The sequence below is a fragment of the Eriocheir sinensis genome, chromosome 69 (genome assembly GCF_024679095.1).
Source record: "Eriocheir sinensis breed Jianghai 21 chromosome 69, ASM2467909v1, whole genome shotgun sequence".
Lineage (NCBI taxonomy): Eukaryota > Metazoa > Arthropoda > Malacostraca > Decapoda > Varunidae > Eriocheir > Eriocheir sinensis.
In genome coordinates, this window is record NC_066577.1 from 6,149,155 (window position 1) to 6,171,654 (window position 22,500).

General features: G+C 45.0%; 3 protein-coding genes and 1 long non-coding RNA gene across 29 annotated transcripts in view; 2 read left to right on the top strand and 2 right to left on the bottom strand.

The window, feature by feature from the left end:
- The window catches only part of LOC126988478 (SNF-related serine/threonine-protein kinase-like), a 64,915-nt gene extending 49,569 nt beyond the window's left edge, over positions 1-15,346 (top strand). Inside the window, exon 9 of the mRNA XM_050846607.1 lies at positions 7,612-15,346. Within this exon, the coding sequence (XP_050702564.1) occupies positions 7,612-9,585 (1,974 nt within the window). The 3' untranslated portion in view covers positions 9,586-15,346. The remainder of the gene's footprint in view (positions 1-7,611) is intronic.
- LOC126988483 (melanoma-associated antigen C1-like) overlaps positions 1-17,938 on the bottom strand; it is a 109,851-nt gene extending 91,913 nt beyond the window's left edge. For 12 of the 25 annotated variants that reach the window (XR_007742051.1, XR_007742050.1, XR_007742064.1 and 9 more), the window contains exons 1-2: positions 17,464-17,866; positions 16,836-17,148 (exon numbers count right to left, since the gene is read on the bottom strand). Coding sequence is in view for 2 of the 25 variants with exons in the window: in XM_050846619.1 (XP_050702576.1) it covers positions 16,836-16,940; positions 17,464-17,825 (467 nt within the window). In the remaining 23 variants the exon portion in view is untranslated. The other 13 variants (XR_007742074.1, XM_050846619.1, XM_050846618.1 and 10 more) reach the window with 9 other exon arrangements.
- LOC126988504 (uncharacterized) lies at positions 2,111-2,982 on the bottom strand. The gene is made up of 2 exons (XR_007742109.1): positions 2,716-2,982; positions 2,111-2,609 (listed from the first exon to the last, which is right to left on the bottom strand). It is a non-coding gene; the product is annotated as an uncharacterized LOC126988504 (long non-coding RNA).
- The window catches only part of LOC126988492 (MARVEL domain-containing protein 1-like), a 51,339-nt gene continuing 45,148 nt past the window's right edge, over positions 16,310-22,500 (top strand). For both annotated transcript variants that reach the window (XR_007742079.1, XM_050846687.1), the window contains exon 1: positions 16,310-16,443. Coding sequence is in view for 1 of the 2 variants with exons in the window: in XM_050846687.1 (XP_050702644.1) it covers positions 16,426-16,443 (18 nt within the window). In the remaining variant the exon portion in view is untranslated. The remainder of the gene's footprint in view (positions 16,444-22,500) is intronic.

A 22,500-nucleotide genomic window follows, 5' to 3' on the forward strand; every position in this document is an offset into this window, starting at 1 on the left:
GGTCTGTTCCCTTCTCCTATAATTCCTTCCCCTTCTGTCTGTCTCCGGCATATGACCACAGATGTTGTGCCGACTAAACAAAACTTTCCAACTTTTTCCTGTCTCCTGGGGTCTGTTCCCTTCTATAATTCCTTCCCCTTCTGTCTCTCTCCGGCATATGACCACAGATGTTGTGCCCACTAAACAAAACTTTCCAAACTTTCCTGTCTCCTAAGATCTGTTCCCTTCTCTTATAATTCCTTCCCCTTCTGTCTCTCTCCGGCATATGACCACAGATGTTGCGCCGACTAAACCAAACTTTCCAACTTTTTCCTGTCTCCTGGGGTCTGTTCCCTTCTCCTATAATTCCTTCCCCTTCTGTCTCTCTCCAGCATATGACCACAGATGTTGCGCCCACTAAACAAAACTTTCCAACTTTTTCCTGTCTCCTGGGGTCTGTTCCCTTCTCCTATAAATCCTTCCCCTTATGTCTCTCTCCGGCATATGACCACAGATGTTGCACCCACTAAACAAAACTTTCCAACTTTTCACGATGAAGCCAAGGTGAATTGCACACAACATAAACACACACAAAAGCAAAGGCACAGGTTATTGAGATAGAACAGTGTGATCGTAACTCCTTTCCCATATACCACAAGTAGGTAAACACACACACACACACACACACACACACACACACCGAGTAAAACACATGTGAGTGAGTGCGTTGGTGTCCTCACTTTTCAGATGACCAGAAGGGGGGTGGGGTGGGCCAGGGGGGGTAGAGGGGGAAGGAAGGCACCCCCCACCCCCATGGCACTCCGCAATGGCCTCCTCCTCCCCCCCTCGACCCCCACCAGAGCCACAAGCAGCTAGAAGGGGGAAGGGAAGGTCAGCAGAGAGAGAGAGAGAGAGAGAGAGAGAGAGAGAGAGACAGAGACAGAGACAGAGACAGAGAGAGAGAGAGAGAGAGAGAGAGAGAGAATGGGATGGTCTTGAAGGGCTCCAGACTTGAGTTAATTTTTCAAGCGATATGACCAATTAGATTTTTTTCATCATGTCAAAAATCTTAAGTTGTATTTTTAGTTGTCATTTAGGTTAACCAGTACCCTAAAAGCATCTAATTTTTTTTATATACACCGAGAAAACGCACTTAAAGTTTGTCTATCCTCCAACAACCATAACTTGAATGCTGTACACCAGGTTTTCGAAATATGCAAATTCACTCATTTGGGACTAACCTAAATGTGCCAAGTATTTGTTTTATGTGAGAAAAATCCGCTATTATCCGAGTGGCGGCGCTGATGTGTGGGTATTTGTGGGTATTCAATATATGTGAGTTCGAAATATGCAAATTCACTCATATGGGACTAACCTAAATTTGCCAAGTATTCGTTTTATGTGAGAAAAATCCACTATTATCCGAGTGGCGGCTGGTGTGTGGGTATTTGTGGGTATTCAATATATGTGAGTTCGAAATATGCAAATTCACTCATATGGGACTAACCTAAATTTGCCAAGTATTCGTTTTATGCGAGAAAAATCCGCTATTATCCGAGTGGCGGCTGGTGTGTGGGTATTTGTGGGTATTCAATATATGTGAGTTCGAAATATGCAAATTCACTCATATGGGACTAACCTAAATTTGCCAAGTATTCGTTTTATGCGAGAAAAATCCGCTATTATCCGAGTGGCGGCTGGTGTGTGGGTATTTGTGGGTATTCAATATATGCGAATTTGCTCATATGGGACTAGCCTAAATGTGCCAAGTATACGTTTTATGTGAGAAAAATCCACTATTATCCGAGTGGCGGCGCTGGTGTGACTGGTTGGTGAGGTATGGGGGCCGACTCACACTAGTGGGCAGCGGGTACAAATGATTTCCCACACTTTCCTCGCCTATAATTAACCTCATCCTCCCTCTGATCCTTGGGGGCTTCGTGGTGCAGTGGTTAGCACACTCGGCTCACAACCACGAGAGAGCCCGGGTTCGATTCACAGGCAGAGTGGAAAAATTTGGGCGGCTTTTCCGATACCCTACGCCCCTGTCCACCCCCCTGCAGTGAATGGGTACCAGGTATTAATCGGGGGTTGTGTCCCGTCTCCTGGGGTCTGTTCCCTTCTCCTATAATTCCTTCCCCTTCTGTCTCTCTCCGGCATATGACCACAGATGTTGCGCCCACTAAACCAAACTTTCCAACTTTTTCCTGTCTCCTGGGGTCTGTTCCCTTCTCCTGTAATTCCTTCCCCTTCTGTCTCTCTCCGGCATATGACCACAGATGTTGCGCCCACTACACCAAACTTTCCAACTTTTTCCTGTCTCCTGGGGTCTGTTCCCTTCTCCTATAATTCCTTCCCCTTCTGTCTCTCTCCGGCATATGACCACAGATGTTGCGCCCACTAAACAAAACTTTCCAACTTTTTCCTGTCTCCTGGGGTCTGTTCCCTTCTCCTATAATTCCTTCCCCTCCTGTCTCTGGCATATGACCACAGATGTTGCGCCCACTAAACAAAACTTTCCAACTTTCCTGTCTCCTGGGGTCTGTTCCCTTCTCCTATAATTCCTTCCCCTTCTGTCTCTCTCCGGCATATGACCACAGATGTTGCGCCCACTAAACCAAACTTTCCAACTTTCCTGTCTCCTGGGGTCTGTTCCCTTCTATAATTCCTTCCCCTTCTGTCTCTCTCCGGCATATGACCACAGATGTTGCGCCCACTAAACCAAACTTTCCAAACTTTTCCTGTCTCCTGGGGTCTGTTCCCTTCTCCTGTAATTCCTTCCCCTTCTGTCTCTCTCCGGCATATGACCACAGATGTTGCGCCGACTAAACAAAACTTTCCAACTTTTTCCTGTCTCCTGGGGTCTGTTCCCTTCTCCTATAATTCCTTCCCCTTCTGTCTCTCTCCGGCATATGACCACAGATGTTGCACCCACTAAACAAAACTTTCCAACTCTTTCCTGTCTCCTGGGGTCTGTTTCCTTCTCCTATAATTCCTTCCCCTTCTGTCTCGCTCCGGCATATGACCACAGATGTTAAGCCGACTAAACGAAACTTTCCATCTTGTTCCTGTCTCCTGGGGGATGTTCCCTTCTCCTATAATTCCTTCCCCCTTCTGTCTCTCTCCGGCATATGACCACAGATGTTGCGCCCACTAAACCAAACTTTCCAACTTTTTCCTGTCTCCTGGGGTCTGTTCCCTTCTCCTATAATTCCTTCCCCTTCTGTCTCTCTCCGGCATATGACCACAGATGTTGCGCCGACTAAACCAAACTTTCCAACTTTTTCCTGTCTCCTGGGGCCTGTTCCCTTCTCCTATAATTCCTTCCCCTTCTGTCTCTCTCCGGCATATGACCACAGATGTTGCGCCGACTAAACCAAACTTTTCAACTTTTTCCTGTCTCCTGGGGTCTGTTCCCTTCTCCTATAATTCCTTCCCCTTCTGTCTCTCTCCGGCATATGACCACAGATGTTGCGCCCACTAAACAAAACTTTCCAACTTTTCACGATGAAGCCAAGGTGAATTGCACACAACATAAACACACACAAAAGCAAAGCCACACGTTATTGAGACAGAACAGTGTGATCGTAACTCCTTTCCCATATACCACAAGTAGGTAAACACACACACACACACACACACACACACACACACACACACACACCGAGTAAAACACATGTGAGTGAGTGCGTTGGTGTCCTCACTTTTCAGATGACCAGAAGGGGGTGGGCCAGGGGTGGGAAGGAAGGCACCCCACCCCATGGCACTCCGCACGCTCTCCTCCCCCTCCCCCCAGAGCCACAAGCAGCTAGAAGGGGGAAGGGAAGGTCAGCAGAGAGAGAGAGAGAGAGAGAGAGAGAGAGAGAGAGAGAGAGACAGTGACAGAGACAGAGACAGAGACATAGAGAGAGACAGAGACAGAGACAGAGACAGTGACAGAGACAGAGAGAGAGAGAGAGAGAGAATGGGATGATCTTGAAGGGCTCCAGACTTGAGTTAATTTTTCAAGCAATATGACAAATTAGACTTTTTTTCATCATGTCAAAAATCTTAAGTTGTTTTTTTAGTTGTCATTTAGGTTAACCAATACCCTAAAAGCATCTAATCTTTTTTATATACACCGAGAAAACGCACTTAAAGTTTGTCTATCCTCCAACAACCATAACTTGAATGCTGTACACCAGGTTTTCGAAATATGCAAATTCACTCATATGGGACTAACCTAAATTTGCCAAGTATTCGTTTTATGTGAGAAAAATCCGCTATTATCCGAGTGGCGGCTGGTGTGTGGGTATTTGTGGGTATTCGATATATGTGAGGTCTAAATATGCAAATTCGCTCATATGGGACTAACCTAAATTTGCCAAGTATACGTTTTATGCGAGAAAAATCCACTATTATCCGAGTGGCGGCTGGTGTGTGGGTATTTGTGGGTATTCAATATATGCGAATTTGCTCATATGTGACTAACCTAAATGTGCCAAGTATACGTTTTATGCGAGAAAAATCCTCTATTATCCGAATATTGGCGCTGGTGTGACTTGTTGGTGAGGTATGGGGGCCGACTCACACTAGAGGGCAGCGGGTACAAATGATTTCCCGCACTTTCCTCGCCTATAATTAATCTTTTCCTCCCTCTGATCCTCGGGGGCTTCGTGGTGCAGTGGTTAGCACACTCGGCTCACAACCACGAGAGAGCCCGGGTTCGATTCCCAGGCGGGGTGGAAAGATTTGGGCTGCTTTTCCGATACCCTACGCCCCTGTCCACCCCCCAGCAGTGAATGGGTACCAGGTATTAATCAGGGGTTGTGTCCCGTCTCCTGGGGTCTGTTCCCTTCTCCTGTAATTCCTTCCCCTTCTGTCTCTCTCCGGCATATGACCACAGATGTTGCGCCCACTAAACAAAACTTTCCAACTTTTTCCTGTCTCCTGGGGTCTGTTCCCTTCTCCTATAATTCCTTCCCCTTCTGTCTCTCTCCGGCATATGACCACAGATGTTGCGCCGACTAAACCAAACTTTCCAACTTTTTCCTGTCTCCTGGGGTCTGTTCCCTTCTCCTATAATTCTTTCCCCTTCTGTCTCTCTCCGGCATATGACCACAGATGTTGTGCCCACTAAACAAAACTTTCCAACTTTTTCCTGTCTCCTGGGGTCTGTTCCCTTCTCCTATAATTCCTTCCCATTCTGTCTCTCTCCGGCACATGACCACAGATGTTGCGCCCACTAAACAAAACTTTCCAACTTTTTCCTGTCTCCTGGGGTCTGTTCCCTTCTCCTATAATTCCTTCCCATTCTGTCTCTCTCCGGCACATGACCACAGATGTTGCGCCCACTTAGCAAAACTTTCCAACTTTCCCACTGAGCGACCACCTCGGCAGAATAGGGTATGTGACACTATCCCTGAGAAGCGACTTGAAGTTACTCATGTGCTGGGGCCTCAGTGTGTGTGTGTGTGTGTGTGTGTGTGTGTGTGTGTGTGTGTGTGTGTGTGTACAGCATGTAGGTAGTATAGCAGCAGCATACTATATTAACGAGACACACACACGCACACACACATACACACATACATACATACACACATACACACATACATAGAGACAAGTAATATCCAGTAAACAACACACACACACAAACAAACAAACGAACAAACACTACTTGAACCGCAGCGCTCATTAACAAAAAATAATAATAATAATAATAATGTTCGTCCCCTTAACTGTGTGTGTGTGTGTGTGTGTGTGTGTGTGTGTGTGTGTGTGTGTGTGTGTGTGTGTCCCTTCCCCCCCCTCCCCCCCTCCCCCCCTTACTTAACTCGTGGGCTGTTTGCTTTTTGTTCGATGTTTGTTTGTAATTAATGTTTGTGTGTGTGTGTGTGTGTGTGTGTGTGTGTGTGTGTGTGTGTGTGTGTGTGTGTGTGCAGTTCAAAAAGTTTACATGGTTTCTTCTTAATAATAATAATAATAATAATAATGATAATAATGATAATAATAATGATAATAATAGTAATATGTAAGAAATTAATTAATATACATGTAATTATTTGGTGCTCTCTCTCTCTCTCTCTCTCTCTCTCTCTCTCTCTCTCTCTCTCTCTCTCTCTCTCTCTCTCTCTCTCTCTCTCTCTCTCTCTCTCTCTCTCACACACACACACACACACACACACACACACACACACACACACACCCTCCTTCCTTCCTCCCTTCCTTTCTTTTTTTTTCTCCATCTCTATCTCCTTCCTTTCTTCCTCCTCCTCCTCTTCTTCTTCTTTCTCCTCCTCCTCCTCCTCCTCCTCCTCTTTCTCCTTGTTTTCTTCCTCTTCCTCTTTCCTTCCCCTCTCTCTCCTCTTCTTCTTCCTCCTCCTCCTCCTCCTCCTCCTCCTCCTCCTCCTCCTCCTCCTCTTCTTCTTCTTCTTCATCTTCTTCTTTCTCTTCCTCCTCCTTCTCTTCCTTCTTTCCTTCCCTCTCATATCTTCCTCCTCCTCCTCTCCATTTCCTTCCTCTTCCTCCACCTCTCTCTCCCAACACACACACACACACACACACCATTGAATACCTTATGAAAACTATAGGTGCCAGGAATTATAGATGAACTCAAGATGAAGAAAAAAAAATAATGAGAGAGAGAGAGAGAGAGAGAGAGAGAGAGAGAGAGAGAGAGAGAGAGAGAGAGTTATGTACATTTAGTATATTTGAAGCTTAATTTACATTCATTTGTTGTATGTATATATGTGTGTATGTATCTTCAGTATACATACATATATACATAAATACATGCATATATAACCTAATGTATGTTATGTATGCATATATGTGTGTGTATCTAGCACATATACACATACATAGATACATACATAGTGTTGTGTATGTATATGCTATGTATGTGTGGAATTATATAAAGCATTTTCTGTATTTTGAATAATCATCTAATTGTTATTGTTATTATTATTATTATTATTTTATTGATGGTAAGTAATGTGTTTGTGTGTGTATCAGTGTATGTGTGCGTGTGTGAGAGAGAGAGAGAGAGGGGGAGAGAGAATATTAAGGGTCATTTGAGGTATAATATCACAAGTCTAGCTCTGTTTAATCTCTCTCTCTCTCTCTCTCTCTCTCTCTCTCTCTCTCTCTCTCTCTCTCTCTCTATCTATCTATCTATCTATATATCTCTCTTTTTATTTATTTATATTATTTGGTTATTTCATTCATTATCTCCTTTATTTATGTGTATCTTTATTTTATTTATTTATTTTATTTAAGGTAATGTATAGAATCACACCCGCTCTGTGGTTCAGTGGCTATCAACCTTTTCCTAAGTTGGCCATAAACCCATTTTCTCTTCTTTCTTAATTTCTTTTTCCAGAGCACTTGGGTTTAGGTTTACATTATATTTTGGTACCTTTGTTCTTCCTGTTGTTTTTTATCGTTATTGTTGTCTCGCCTTAATTGGTTTTCCCTCGCGTCGTTTTCTTTGTGTTTGTTTACACATTTGTTTTGTTGTTTTCTGTTTTGTTGTTTGTTTTGTCTTACTCGTTGGGGGATTCTGTGTTGTGTTTGTCAGGTTTGGTGTGTGTTTGTGTGTGTGTGCATGTGTGTGTGTGTGTGTGCTGACCAAGGTGCGTGTGTCTCTCGCAGGTGCGTGGCGGTGCGCGCATCCGGACGTTCAGCATCCTGGAGGAGGAAGAGGAGGAGGAGGAGGAGGAGGACGCGCGGGACGAGGGCGACGCGGTGGAGCGCGGCCAGCGGTCCCGCAGCGGGTCTCGCAGTGGCTCGAGGAGCGGGTCCCGCAGCGGCTCGAGGAGCGGGTCGCGGAGGGGGTCGCGCGCGTCGTCGTCGTCGTCGCTGAAGGACAAGTGCGTGCGCGACATGAAGCTGGACCTGTCGCTGCTGCACCGCCTGGAGTGCGTGCGGCGCGGCAGCAGCGGCGCGGCGGGGCCCGCCTCGCTGCACGGCTCCCTGCAGGGCTCCGCCGCCACCTCGCCCTCCGCCGAGGACGCCGCCATGCCGCTGCCGGAGCCGCCCTTCCCGCCCTCCTCAAACATCGGCCTGGGCCGCGGCAGGGCCAAGAGCGCCGGCACCTCCCCCGCCACCACGCCGCCCTCCAGCCTCACCCACACCCCGGCGCCGCCGCCGCTCTCCGCCTCCGCCGCCGCCACCACCAGCCTGCCGCCGCCCACGCTGCCGCCGCCGCGCATCACGCCGCAGTCCTCGGTGTCGTCCTCGCCCACGTCGCAGGCGTCGTCGCCCTCGTCGCCGGGGCCGCCGCCGCTGCCGTCGTCGCCCAAGGCCAGCGGGGCCGCCGCCGCCGCCGCCGCGGCCGGCCAGGCGGGCTTCGTCAACCACAAGTTCAAGACGCTGCCGTCGCCGTCCCGCCGCCTGCACTCCGTCCGCTCCTCGCCGCAGCTCATGCTCAACGAGATCTTCGAGGAGGGCGAGAGCGACGGCGAGGGCGGCGGCGGCGGCGGCCCCGGTGGCCTGCGCGGCGGCCCCAACGGCAGCACCGGCGGGGCGGGCGGCGGGGCGGCGGCCTCCCCGGGGGTGGTGCGCCGCCGCCGCCTGGCGCGGGCGCGCACGGCATCCTGCTCCTCGTCGGATGCCTCGGACGACGACAGCGACGCCCGCAAGCGGCGGCAGCAGCGCGCGCTGGTGCGGCACCTGACGCGCGAGGCCGACGAGCCGCCCGAGGACCCCGGCGCCACGCCGCCGCCGCCGCTCCTGGTGGCCCCGCCCCACGAGGACCACGACAGTCTCAGCCCGCCCGCGGGGGAGGGCGGGGCGGGGCGCGGCGGCCGGCCACTCTCGGCGGCGTGCGACGATGACCCCAAGGAGAGCGGCGGCGGTCCCGGCGGGGGCCCCGGCGGCGGCGGTGGTGGCGGGTCCACGGAGAACGTGCTGGACATCGACACCACGCTGCGGGAGAGCCGCTCCCTCAACTGTATCGTGCAGGCCAGCGGGGCCGAGGCGGCAGCGGCGGGGGACCGGGTGGGGGACGCGGGGGAGGGGAACGACGCGGCGGGGCGGGGCAACACAGACAGGACTGAAAGGGAACACACAGCGCGGGGGGAGGGCGCGGCGGGGTCCGGGGTGGGGGGCGGGGGCTCCAGCGTGACGGTGTCCACGGACAACGTGACGACCATCTACATAGAGGGCGCCGGGCGGGGCGGGGCGGGGCCTGGACCTGCGGGGGACCGGGTGGTGATCAGGGTGACGGACGAGGACCAGGAGTGCCCCGCCCCGCCCCTCGTCGCCCCCGCCCTGAGCCCCGCGGCGCCGCGCCCCGTCACGGCCAGCGACGTGGTGGTGGGCGTGGTGGAGGCCCCACCCCGGCCCCGCCCCGCCTCGGACACGCCCCCGCTGGACTCGCCCCACGGCCCCGCCATCACCAAGTCCGCCTCACACCTGGACACCCTCAGTGGCTTCGGGGTGGGGCGGGGCGGGGCGGGGCCGCCGCTCCGCCCCAGCGCCACCAACGGCTCCCTGGGGCCCCGCCCGCACTACCCCGTGGACATCAACCAGAACGCCGGGGCGGGGCGGCACAAGAGCCGGGGCGAGCGGGCCAACGGGGCGCTGGCCATTCAGGGGACCTCCAAATGCTGCAGCCTGTCCTGAGCGCTGCCCCGCCCCGCCGCCCCGCCCCGGACCAGCCCCCGCCTCTCGCCCCGATGAGAGGGAGATACACCCCCCTGCCCCCCATCCTGCGCCCCACCTCACCCCCTCAAACACCCTGACCAAACTGTACCTGGGCCTAGTCTGACCTACCCTGACCCCGCCCCGCCCCACTCCTTGCCCCGCCATAACCAGCTGTTCCCTTTCCTCCCCAAACCCCTAACCTGTCTTAACCTTCCCTATCCCCTTACTGCCCCCTCGCCCCGCCCCTTCGCCCCGCCTCCGCCCCGGCACTTGTTTTGTATATAAGAATATTTAAAAAAGACAAACACACACACGCACACTCAAACACGTCGAACAAACACACTAACACACACTTATTAACTACCACAATATCTCCTAGCTACTTATCATATGCTCTCCCCCTCTTTCCTAACCCCCCTCCCCCCCCCATGTTATATCCTGGCAGGCTCCAGGATACGCGCCGCTCCCCCCCCCCCCCCATCACCCCCCCCTCCCCCCCTGTGAAAGATTCTGTAATACTGTGACACTTGCATTTAAAAGTGGGACAAAGGAGATTGAAGAGGAGGAGGAGGAGGAGGAGGAGGAAGAATTGAGAGAGAGGAAAGGAAGGAAAGGAAAGAAAGTGAAGGAGAGAGAGAGAAAGAGAGAAGGAAAGGAAAAATATGAGAGTTTGTGAAGAAGGGAAAGAAAAGAAAGGAAGGAAAAAGATTAAAGAGAGAGAGAAGGAAAAGGAAAGAAAGGAGATGGAAGGAAGGAAAGAAAATGAGAAAAACTATTAATAATAAAAGGAAGAGTTAGATAAATTAAAACAGTTTGTGATTGAAAAGAAAGAAAGAAAGGAAGGAAGGAAATGGAAGGGACAGGAATGAAGTGAGACAGAGAATGGAAGGAAGGAAGGGAAAGGAGTGAACTGTGTATGAGAGGAAGGAAGGAATGAAGGAAAGAAGGAAGGAAGGGAAAGGAAAGGAAGGAAGTATGTGAGAGAAAGGGAAGGAAGGAAGGGAAAGGAAAGGAAAGGAAGGAAGGGAGGAAGAAAGGAAAGAAGGAAGGAAGGAAGGGATAGAAATATAGCAACAGAAGGAAAGGGAAGGAGAAAACAAGAATGTGTCCAGAAAGAAAAGAAAGAAAAGAAGGAAAAGAAGAAGAAGAAGAGGATATTTCTACATATGAAAAATAAAAAAATTAAAAAGTTGAAAAATTATGACATGAAAGAAATTTGAATGAAGGAAAGGAGGAAGGAGAAATGGGTAACCAGAGAAGAAGTGAATGAAGGAACGAAGAAGGAAGGAAAGGAGAAAGAACATAGATGGATAAAATTTAGTGAAGGAAGGAAAGAAGGAAGGAAACAGTAATAGTGAGTTTATGAAGGAAGGAAATAGGAGAGAATGGAATGAAGGAAGGAAGGAAGAAGAAGAAAAGAAGATAATTGAAAGAGAGAGAGAGAGAGAAACTAGTGATATAAGTGAAAGAAAGAGAGAAAACTAGAGAGAGAGAGAGAGAAACTTCATAACCAAAGAAGAAGAAAAAAATGCTATGGATCTCACCACACACACACACACACACACACACACACACACACACACACAAGATAGCTAAATATATATATCAGCAAAAAACCCCAGTTAAAAAAATGAACAAAAAAATATAAATAATAATAATAATAACAATAATAACAATAATAATAATAATAATAAAAGTATCCCTCGTCACCCTTGTCAAGCGCCCCCTAATAATAATAATAATAATAATAATAATAATAATAATAATAATAATAATCTTGTATACAGAGGAAGAAAAGGGACTCGGCAAAACGGCTCATATTTTTGTACGCTATCGACGCATTGCTGTTCAGACCTCATTGTAAATATATTCCCCCTCCCCCCCTTTCCTCTAACCCCAAACCCCCCTTTTTTGACCTCCTCCCCCCTCTTCTGTCTCTCCCGTAACCCTTTCACTCCTTTCAGATTTTTTTTTCTAATTTATTTCATCTAATTTTCTTTCCTACTCCGCTTCCTTCTCTTCTTTCTCTTCTTTTCTTCCTCTATGATATTTTTCTTCTTTGAATTTCTTTTCTAATTTATTTTATCTCATTCCTGTCTTTCTCCTCCTCCTCCTCCTCCTCCTTCTTCTTCTTCTTCTTCATCTCTCTACCTCCTCTTCTCTCTACCTTTCTATCAGTTTCTTTCTTTCATCTTCTTTCTCTCTCCCTCTTCTTCCTCCTCCTTCCTCCCTCTTCTTTTTTTTGTTTTCTTTCATTTTTTTATCTTTTTCCTTCCTTCCTTCCTTCCTATCCTTCCTTCCTTCCTTCATTCATTCCTTCTTTCTCCTCCTCCTCCTTCAATTTCAACCTCCTCCCCTTCCTACCCTCCTCCTCCTCCTCCTCCCTCCCCCTCCCCCCAAATATGTTATTATAGGGGGCCATATGTGTGTATTTGTGTGTGTGTGTGTGTGTGTGTGTGTGTGTGTGTGTAGGAGAGAACTATAAATATATCATCTACGCACATACGCATACCTATTATCATGTGCGTATGTGTGTGTGTGCGTATGTGTGTGTGTGTGTGTGTGTGTGTGTGTGTGTGTGTGTTTAATTATCTGTTTAGTTTGTATATTCATTAGTTCATTTCTTAGTATAATGTTGTATGTTATTGTTATTATTATTATTATTATTATTATTATTATTATTATTATTATTATTATTGTCATCGCTAGTCAGAGCTAGTCGTTATTAATGGTTCTCTCTCTCTCTCTCTCTCTCTCGCTCTCGCTCTCGCTCTCTCTCTCTCTCTCTCTCATTATATAACTTTTCATTCCTCCAAGTCTTACACACACACACACACACACACACACACACACGAACACACACACTTTCCCTTTTATTTTTATCCGTAATTGTACATATAAAAAATAATAATTATAATGCATAGAAAGTAATTATACCTAGGTCATTTTATTATTATTATTATTATTATTATTATTATTATTATTATTATTATTATTATTATTATTATTATTTCCTCATTAATTTGCTAAGTTCAATTTCTGTACCAAAGCAACAAATTAAGCTTAAAATAATGACCTGCTAATGTAATGATCTTGCCTTAATTATCATTATTATTATTATTATTATTATTATTATTATTATTATCATTATTATTGTACTTAAATTCTACAATCTTTAGTTTTTTTTCCTAGTCTGTTATTTATTCAGTTTTTCTCTCTCTCTCTCTCTCTCTCTCTCTCTCTCTCTCTCTCTCTCTCTCTCTCTCTCTCTCTCTCTCTCTCTCTCTCTCTCTCTCTCTCTCTCTCTTATGTATATTTGTATGTGTGTGTAAATATATGTAAATTTCTTGTGTTTAATTAAGTCTATGGAACATGCAAGTTTGTTTTATTACCTCTATTATTATTATTATTATTATTATTATTATTATTATTATTATTATTATTATTATTATTATTATTATTATTATTATTATTTTTATGGGTTAGATTTGTTTCAGTGCATATGAGGATGGTTTCTTTCTCTCCTCCTCCTCCTCCTCCTCCCCCTCCTCCTCCTCTTCCTCCTCTTCCTCTCCCTCTCCCTCCTTTCCTCTCTTCCTTCCCATCTTTTCCGTCACTAAGAAAATAATAATAATGATAATAATAGTAGTAGTAGTAGTAGTAGTATCGTTAGTATTTACATAACTAACTAACGTAACCAATAGATATACCAAGCTTTCCCATACACTAATAATGATAATAATAATAATAATGGGGTTTATCAGGGGGCGGCTTGTCTAGGTGAGTCATCCCTGAAGTGTGTTTGTTTACATTGGTTTTCTGTGAGTCATCGTGTTTACCTTTTGGCGGCGGTGGTGGTGGTGGTAGTGGAGGGCTATTTTGATACTGCTGCCACTACTGCTACTACTACTACTACTACTACTACTACTACTACTACTACTACTACTACTACTATTACTACTATTACTACTACTACTATTACTACTACTACTACTACTACTACTACTACTACTACTACTACTACTACTACTACTACTACTACTACTACTACTACTACTACTACTACTACTACTACTACTACTACTACTACTACTACTACTACTACTACTACTACTACTACTACTACTACTACTACTACTACTTCTACTACTACTACTACCCCAATTTCTACTACTATCTGTTATTTCAGTATGTTATTATTTGGAAATATACTTTAAATTACTCCTACTACTACTACTACTACTACTACTACTACTACTTCTTCTATCTTTGTTATAATATAGTACGTTAAAATTTGGAAATATACTTTAAATTACTACTACCACTACTACTACTACTACTACTACTACTACTACTACTACTACTACTACTACTACTATTACTACTACTACTACTACTACTACTACTACTACTACTACTACTACTACTACTATTACTACTACTACTACTACTACTACTACTACTACTACTACTTCTTCCTTTTTATTTTTTTACTAATACCAATACTAACTTTTTTTCTACCATACTACGAGAGAGAGAGAGAGAGAGAGAGAGAGAGAGAGAGAGAGAGAGAGAGAGAGAGAAAGCTTTATTTTTCAACGATACATTCCTATATAAAAAAAATATCTTGTATGATCATTTTTATTTCTTTATTTTATTTGAGGTGGAAACTATTGACTATTCTCTGACATAAATAGTTTGATAGTTAGGTATAGTTAAGTGTTGTTGTTATAATAGTGCTTTCATTGTTTGTTTATTTATTTATTTTGATGTGGAAGTAAAATAATATAAATAAAACCGGTTAATTAAAAAGTACTCGTCGGATTTTTTAAGATAAAGCAAAAAAAATAATCAAAAAAATATATACACAAATACTTAGACATAACAAATAACATCAAAAACAATAACAACAACATTCTTACTGGCTTTAACAAAACTGAAAATAACTTGAATAACAATGAAAACATATGATTTAACTCACTGCTAGGCTCGTTCACGCTAACTAGGCGAAGAGGCCCCGCCCACTACACACCAAGCAGCCAATCACAGCTATCGGGGAACTGGGATTAAGAAGTAAGGGGGAGGAGCTTATTGAAAAAGGGGCGGAGTTTTTGAAAGGGAAATGGGTTTGTAGAGAAAAGAGGGTGGAGTTTAATGAAAGGAGGCGGAGCTTATGGACAAAAGTGGGCGTGGCTTAAAGGAAATGGGCGTAGTTTATGAAGTCGAAAATGCAGGGAATGTATAAGAAAGGGGAAGAGTTTTTAAAGGCTTAGGGGAGGGTTTTGTAGAGAAAGGGGAGGAGCTTATACAAAAAGTGGGCGTGGCTTCAAGAAAAGGGGCGGAGCTTACGTACAAATGGGCGGTGAACGTGAGAGAAAAGTTGAATATTTTGAAAGGTAAAAGAAAAAGGGGAGGAGCTTATATAGAAAAGAGGGCGTGGCTTAGCAAAAAAAGGGGCGGGGCCTATTCGCCAAGCTATCCTGAACAGAACATAGATTTAGAGGATACATAACACATAGAACGCTTAAAAGTGCATCCAGTTGTTAGTTTGGGGTCAACATTTCTATTCTCTTAACCTTTTCATCGCCAGTTAAAAAAAATAAATAAAAACTTGCTTGCGAAGGTCTATATTATTGTTATCGGAGACGCTGTTTGCTTGCGCTGGGACGTTTTGGTTCTTTTGTGAATATGATTTACGAAGAAAGAAAGAAAGAAAAATAAAGAGAGTTAATAAATATAATGTGTTGTTTATTACTTCCATCATCAGCAGCAGCAGCTAATGACATATAATAATGGTAATAATTAACGGATCATGAAAGGTCGTATAGATGTTGTATTGTGTGACCTTGTATTGTTGTTATTATTATTATTATTATTATTATTATTAATATTATTATTATTATTATTATTATTATTATTATTATTATTATTATTATTATTATTATTATTATTATTATTATTATTATTAGGTTTAAGAAAATTAAGAAATAAAAATAAACAGAAGAAGAAGAAGGAGAAGGAAAAGAGGAAGAAAAAGAAGGAAAAAAGGAAGAAGAAGAAGAGGAGGAGGAGGAAGAAGAAAAAGAAGAAGAAGAAGAAGAAGAAGAGGAGGAGGAAGAAGAAGAAGAAAAAGAAGGAGGAGAAGGAAGAAGAAGAAGAAGAAGAAGAAGAAATAAATGAAATAAATATAAAATCATCATAAACAAGAAGACGAAAAAATAAGAAAAGGAAATATGACAGATAAACAGCAATAGGCAAATCAGAAGAGTCAACTGAGAAACTATCGTACAATAATTATAACAAAATAGAACCACAAATAAACCACAAAATAAGAGAAAAAGGTCGAAAAACAACCAAGATAAACAATAATAATAATAAACTAATTCCTCAAAGTCTCGAAGTGTTGAAAAAAAACGAACCAGCGTAGCCAAATTACCGTACTCAGCGCATTGCATTATCGAAGTTTCACACCGATAAATATAGCAGAAATAAACGAAAACCCACCAATATTTAACAGTTTTAACGATAACTTTAAATTTATATCGCTATTTACGTGGTTACGACAGTCTTGGAGCTTAATAATGATAAATGCAGTGTTCAAAGTACGACAATTTTGCAACGCTGTACCGAAGCAGTCTCTCTCTCCCTCTGGTTCAATGGCGGACACTCATTCTCCTCCTCCTCAAAAGTTTGTATTTATCGCTTTATTTCTCCGCCATCCTTCATCCCTCGGAGCCTGGAGAGAAGGATTAGGTGGAGGAAGGATTGGAGGAAGATTTGACCGGAGGAGGAGGCGCTGGAGGAGGAAACAATGGAGATATGGAGGAAAGATTGGAGGTAAGTTTGGGACTGGGTTAAGATTGTTTACTTTTTTATTTGGTGATGTTGATGTTTACCTTTTTGATGTTGTTTTGGGTCCTTTGTTTATTTATTTTCTATTGTTTATATTGTGATTTTGTATTTCCAGGGGTAGTTTTGTGACCCTGGTGGTAGTGTGACCCTTCCTCTGTACCATGAACCTAAAGGAACACACATTTGACAAGGCTTTCGTAGGAGCTGTGGGCATTTCCAGGGGTAGTTTTATGACCCTGGTGGTAGTGTGACCCTTCCTCTGTACTGTGAACCTAAAGAAACACACATTTGACAAGGCTTTCGTGGGAGCTGTGGGCATTTCCAGGGGTAGTTTTATGACCCTAGTGGTAGTGTGACCCTTCCTCTGTACCATGAACCTAAAGAAACACACATTTGACAAGGCTTTCGTGGGAGTTGTGGGCATTTCCAGGGGTAGTTTTGTGACCCTGGTGGTAGTGTGACCCTTCCTCTGTACCGTGAACCTAAAGAAACACACATTTGACAAGGCTTTCGTAGGCGTTGTGGGCATTTCCAGGGGTAGTTTAATGACCCTGGTGGTAGTGTGACCCTTCCTCTGTACCGTGAACCTAAAGAAACACATTTGACAAGGCTTTCGTAGGAGTTGTGGGCATTTCCAGGGGTAGTTTTATGACCCTGGTGGTAGTGTGACCCTTCCTCTGTACCATGAACCTAAAGAAACACACATTTGACAAGGCTTTCGTAGGGGTTGTGGGCATTTCCAGGGGTAGTTTTATGACCCTGGTGGTAGTCTGACCCTTCCTCTGTACCATGAACCCAAAGGAACACACACTTGACAAGGCTTTCGTGGGATTTGTGGGCATTTCCAGGGGTAGTTTTGTGACCCTGGTGGTAGTGTGACCCTTCCTCTGTACCGTGAACCTAAAGAAACACACATTTGACAAGGCTTTCGTAGGCGTTGTAATAATTTCCAAGGGTAGTTTTGTGACCCTGGTGGTAGTGTGACCTTTCCTCTGTACCGTGAACCTAAAGAAACACACATTTGACAAGGCTTTCGTAGGAGTTGTGGGCATTTCCAGGAGTAGTTTTATGACCCTGGTGGTAGTGTGACCCTTCCTCTGTACCGTGAACCTAAAGAAACACACATTTGACAAGGCTTTCGTAGGAGTTGTGGGCATTTCCAGGGGTAGTTTTGTGACCCTGGTGGTAGTGTGACCCTTCCTCTGTACCGTGAACCTAAAGAAACACACATTTGACAAGGCTTTCGTAGGCGTTGTGGGCATTTCCAGGGGTAGTTTTGTGACCCTGGTGGTAGTGTGACCCTTCCTCCGTACCATGAACCTAAAGAAACACACATTTGACAAGGCTTTCGTAGGGGTTGTGGGCATTTCCAGGGGTAGTTTTATGGCCCTGGTGGTAGTGTGACCCTTCCTCTGTACCGTGAACCTAAAGAAACACACATTTGACAAGGCTTTCGTAGGAGTTGTGGGCATTTCCAGGGGTAGTTTTGTGACCCTGGTGGTAGCGTGACCCTTCCTCTGCACCGTGAACCTAAAGAAACACTCATTAGAACCCAACTGACCCCATCTTTGACCTCGAGAAAGTAAACAAGTAAAATTATCCTAACAACGCTATTAACAGGAGAAAGGTTATAACATTTGTACTAACACAACAGTACCTACTAACGGAGATATTGATAGAAACAGCTGGTGCTTGAATGCCCCTGACAGCGCTCATAACAAAGGCAACAAGAATAACAAGGAGTAGGAGGTTCATAACGGTCTAATGGTTACTATAGGCATGTTATATTTTTTTTAACAGCAAACAGCTTAAAAAAAGATCGTTCCAGAGTTTACCAGCGTGAGGGATGAAAGATTGAAGATACTGGTTAACTCTTGCATAAGGGATTTGGACAGTAGAGGGATGAGCTTTGAGTAGACAGTCGAGTGCAGCGGCGGGCGTACCGGTGAGAGTGGGACGCGAAGTGCAGTTTGTTCGTGCGTGGGTGAGTTTGTGACCCCCGCGCGGGCACACTTATTTGGCAAGGCTTTCATAGTAGTTTCGGCCATTTTCAGGGGTAGTTGTATGACTCCTCTGGTTGGAAAGTTTCGTTTAGTCGGCGCAACATCTGTGGTCATATGCCGGAGAGACAGAAGGGGAAGGAATTATAGGAGAAGGGAACAGACCCCAGGAGACGGGACACAACCCCCGATTAATACCTGGTACCCATTCACTGCTGGGTGGACAGGGGCGTAGGGTATCGGAAAAGCCGCCCAATTATTTCCACTCCGCCCGGGAATCGAACCCAGGCTCTCTTGGTTGTGAGGCGAGTGTGCTAACCACTGTACCACGAAGTCCCCGAGTCCTCTGGTAATTTGACCGTTTTTCTGTACCAAGAACATAATAAAACATGCATTAGAACTCGATTGATCTCCTATTTGGCCTGTTGAATTTGTTAGTGTAAAAGGTTGCAGCGTCTCAGAATACCAACTGGTGCAAACCCGCCCCTTGGAACCCCGCGCAGGCCATACATGAGTGCGCGTGTGTGCCATGGGAGGCTTGACGGTCTATGCTGCATCTCACTCTGGTGGTCTCTGGTAATAGTTATGGTCCAGAAACCGGTAATTACAAGGATCTGAGTACGGTAATATGGCAATGGTGTGCAAAACCCGCCCCTTGGAACCCCGCGCAGGCCTTACATGAGCGCGCGTGCATGCCATGGGAGGCTTGACGGTCTATGCTGCATCTCACGCTGGTGGTCTCTGGTAATAGTTATGGTCCAGAAATCGGTAATTACGAGGATCTGAGTACGGTAATATGGCAATGGTGTGCAAAACCCGCCCCTTGGAACCCCGCGCAGGCCATACATGAGTGCGCGTGTATGCCATGGGAGGCTTGACGGTCTATGCTGCATCTCACATTGGTGGGCTCCGCGTCGCTACTGCCACGGTGCCACTAGGATGAGTCAGCAGTCAGCACCACTCACGGCGAGGGTAACCGCACGTTTTGGCAAGGAGCGCGCGCGGGCAGGATGGTTCACGGTTCGCCCCGCAGTCTGTTGGCTCGGTGGCTGGGTCTGGCTGGGCGCGGTTCCTCTACCAGTGATGGCTGTGCATGGCGGTTAAGGGACTGTATTTTAAATTACTATAGTGACTTAAAATTTAAAGTAACGGTCTCTTAAAGTAAAGTAGCAATTTCAGCGGTCCCTTAAACTACAATAGCGGTCCCTTAACCAGTGACATACGAGTTTGCTGATGACACAAAGATTTGAAGATTGACCAGTTCAGACAATGACGCCGAGGTAACTTTGGGAGGAATCATATCTCTAAATGGATCATGAAATTCTACATTGACAGTTTTAACAGGGAATTCAAAGAGATTGCGATTGATGAGATTGAGGGTGAGATGCTATACAATGGAGTCACGCGGGATTCAGTTCTGGGTCCATTGCTGTTTGTCATATGCATCAACGGTCTTAACCAGTGACATATGAGTTTGCTGATGACACAAAGATTTGAAGATTGACCAGTTCAGGCAATGACCCCGAGGTAACTTAGGGCGGAATCATATCTCCAAATGTATCATGAAATTCTACATTGGCAGTTTTAACAGGAAATTCAAAGAGATAGCGATAGATGAGGTTGAGGGTGACTTGCTATATAGTGGAGTCACGCAGGGATCAATTCTGGGTCCATCGCTGTTTGTCATATGCATCAACGATCTTAACCTGTGACATACGAGCTTGCTGATGACACAAAGATTTGAAGATTGACCAGTTCAGACAACGACCCCGAGGTAACTTCAGGAGGAATCATATCTCTAAATGGATCATGAAATTCTACATTAACAGTTTTAACAGGGAATTCAAAGAGATAGCGATTGATGAGGTTGAGGGTGAGATGCTATACAATGGAGTCACGCGGGATTCAGTTCTGGGTCCATTGCTGTTTGTCATATGCATCAACGATCTTAACCTGTGACATACGAGTTTGCTGATGACACAAAGATTTGAAGATTGACCAGTTCAGACGACGCCGAGGTAACTTAGGGCGGAATCATATCTCTAAATGGATCATGAAATTCTACATTGACAGTTTTAACAGGGAATTCAAAGAGATAGCGATTGATGAGATTGAGGGTGAGATGCTATACAATGGAGTCACGCGGGATTCAGTTCTGGGTCCATTGCTGTTTGTCATATGCATCAACGATCTTAACCATTGACATACGAGTTTGCTGATGACACAAAGATTTGAAGATTGACCAGATCAGACAATGACCCCGAGGTAACTTCAGGGGGAATCATATCTCTAAATGGATCATGAAATTCTACATCGATAGGTTTAATTAGACGCCCTTTTTGTATTTGTAGTTTTAGTTCGGAAGAGGAAGAAGAATGTAAGGGAAATTTTTGTTGTTGTTGTTGAGAGAGAGAGAGTCCATCTGATCGGTCCAAGAGATAAAATTACTAACTTTTTAATATTTTTTAGAGAAATAAAAAAATATCTAGAATTGTTGACGTAAGAGAGAGAGAGATGGAAATATATAGAAGGATATGAAAGGAAGGAAGGAAGGGGAGAGAGAGAGAATGAAAATATATAGAAGAAGGATATGAAAGGAAGGAAGGAAGGAGAGAGAGAGAGAATAACACTAATTTATTTCTTATTTCTATTCTCCACTTTATCTTTTTTTTCTTTTTTTCTTTCTTTTTTTTATTTTTAGAGCAATTTTCTTTCTTTTTTCTTTTTTTTCTTCATTATCTTTTTTTATCTTTTTTTCCTTCCTCTCTTTCTTTCCTCTTGACTTCATCCCTTATTTTTAGTCCTCCTCCTCCTCTTCCTCCTCCTCCTCCTCTTCCTCCTCCTCCTCTTCCTCCTCCTCCTTCTGCTCCACTTTTCACTTCCTTCTTCTTGTTCTTCTTCTTCTTCTCCTCCTCCTCCCCCTCCTCTTCCTCCTCTTCCTCCTCATTTTCCCCCTCTTTTTCTTCTTCCTCTTCCTCTTCTTCTTCTTCTTCTTTTTCCTCGCCTTCTCTTTAAAATCACTCTGGCTGCCCCCCACCCCACCTCTCTCTCTCTCTCTCTCTCTCTCTCTCTCTCTCTCTCATGTAATTTTCATTCCCCGAAACTGGAACACACATTGTACATTGTCTTAACAGAGAGAGAGAGAGAGAGAGAGAGAGAGAGTGCTGGCAAGGTAACAGCTGTTAGGTCATCGCTGTGTTGACTCTCTCTCTCTCTCTCTCTCTCTCTCTTCCTAGTACTCTCCCATAGGTTTTTCCATTAATTTCTCTCTCTCTCTCTCTCTCTCTCTCTCTCTCTCTCTCTCTCTCTCTCTTCCTAGTACTCTTCCATAGGTTTTTCCTTTATTTTATTTTCTCTCTCTCTCTCTCTCTCTCTCTCTCTCTCTCTCTCTCTCTCTCTCTCTCTCTCTCTCTCTCTCTCTCTCAAAAGTAAGAGAAGGAGACGATTTAGGTGAACAGTTGTACCTTGTTGAGAGAGAGAGAGAGAGGGAGAGAGAGAGAGAGATTGTTTGTGTGTTTAATCTGGTTAAAGCACTCTCTCTCTCTCTCTCTCTCTCTCTCTCTCTCTCTCTCTCTCTCTCTCTCTCTCGTCCTCCTCAGCTTCTTCCTCGTCGAGAGAGAGAGAGAGAGAGAGAGAGAGAGAGAGAGAGAGAGAGAGAGAGAGAGAGTTAAAGAAATTTCATGTACGATATTAAAGAAAAAAAAGAAGAAGAAGAAGAAAGGAAAGAAGGAAGGAAGGAAGAGAAGGAGGAAGGGATATATAAGATTGAAGAACACAAAGGAACACAAAGGAAGAACAAACAACAGCAGACATGGTGATCCTTACGAGGCTGTTTGTGACAAGCTACACTAACTATCTAATCAAAGGTGGAAGATGAAGGACAGCAAAGGCGGAGGAGGAGGAGAAAGAAGAGGAAGAAGTGGAAATATGAGAGGAAGGAAGGAAGGAAGAGAGAAGAGAAGGGATAGAGGATTGAGGAAGGAGGAGGAGGAGGAGGAGAAGAAGGAAGAGGAAGTTAAAATGAGAGGAAGGAACTTATAGA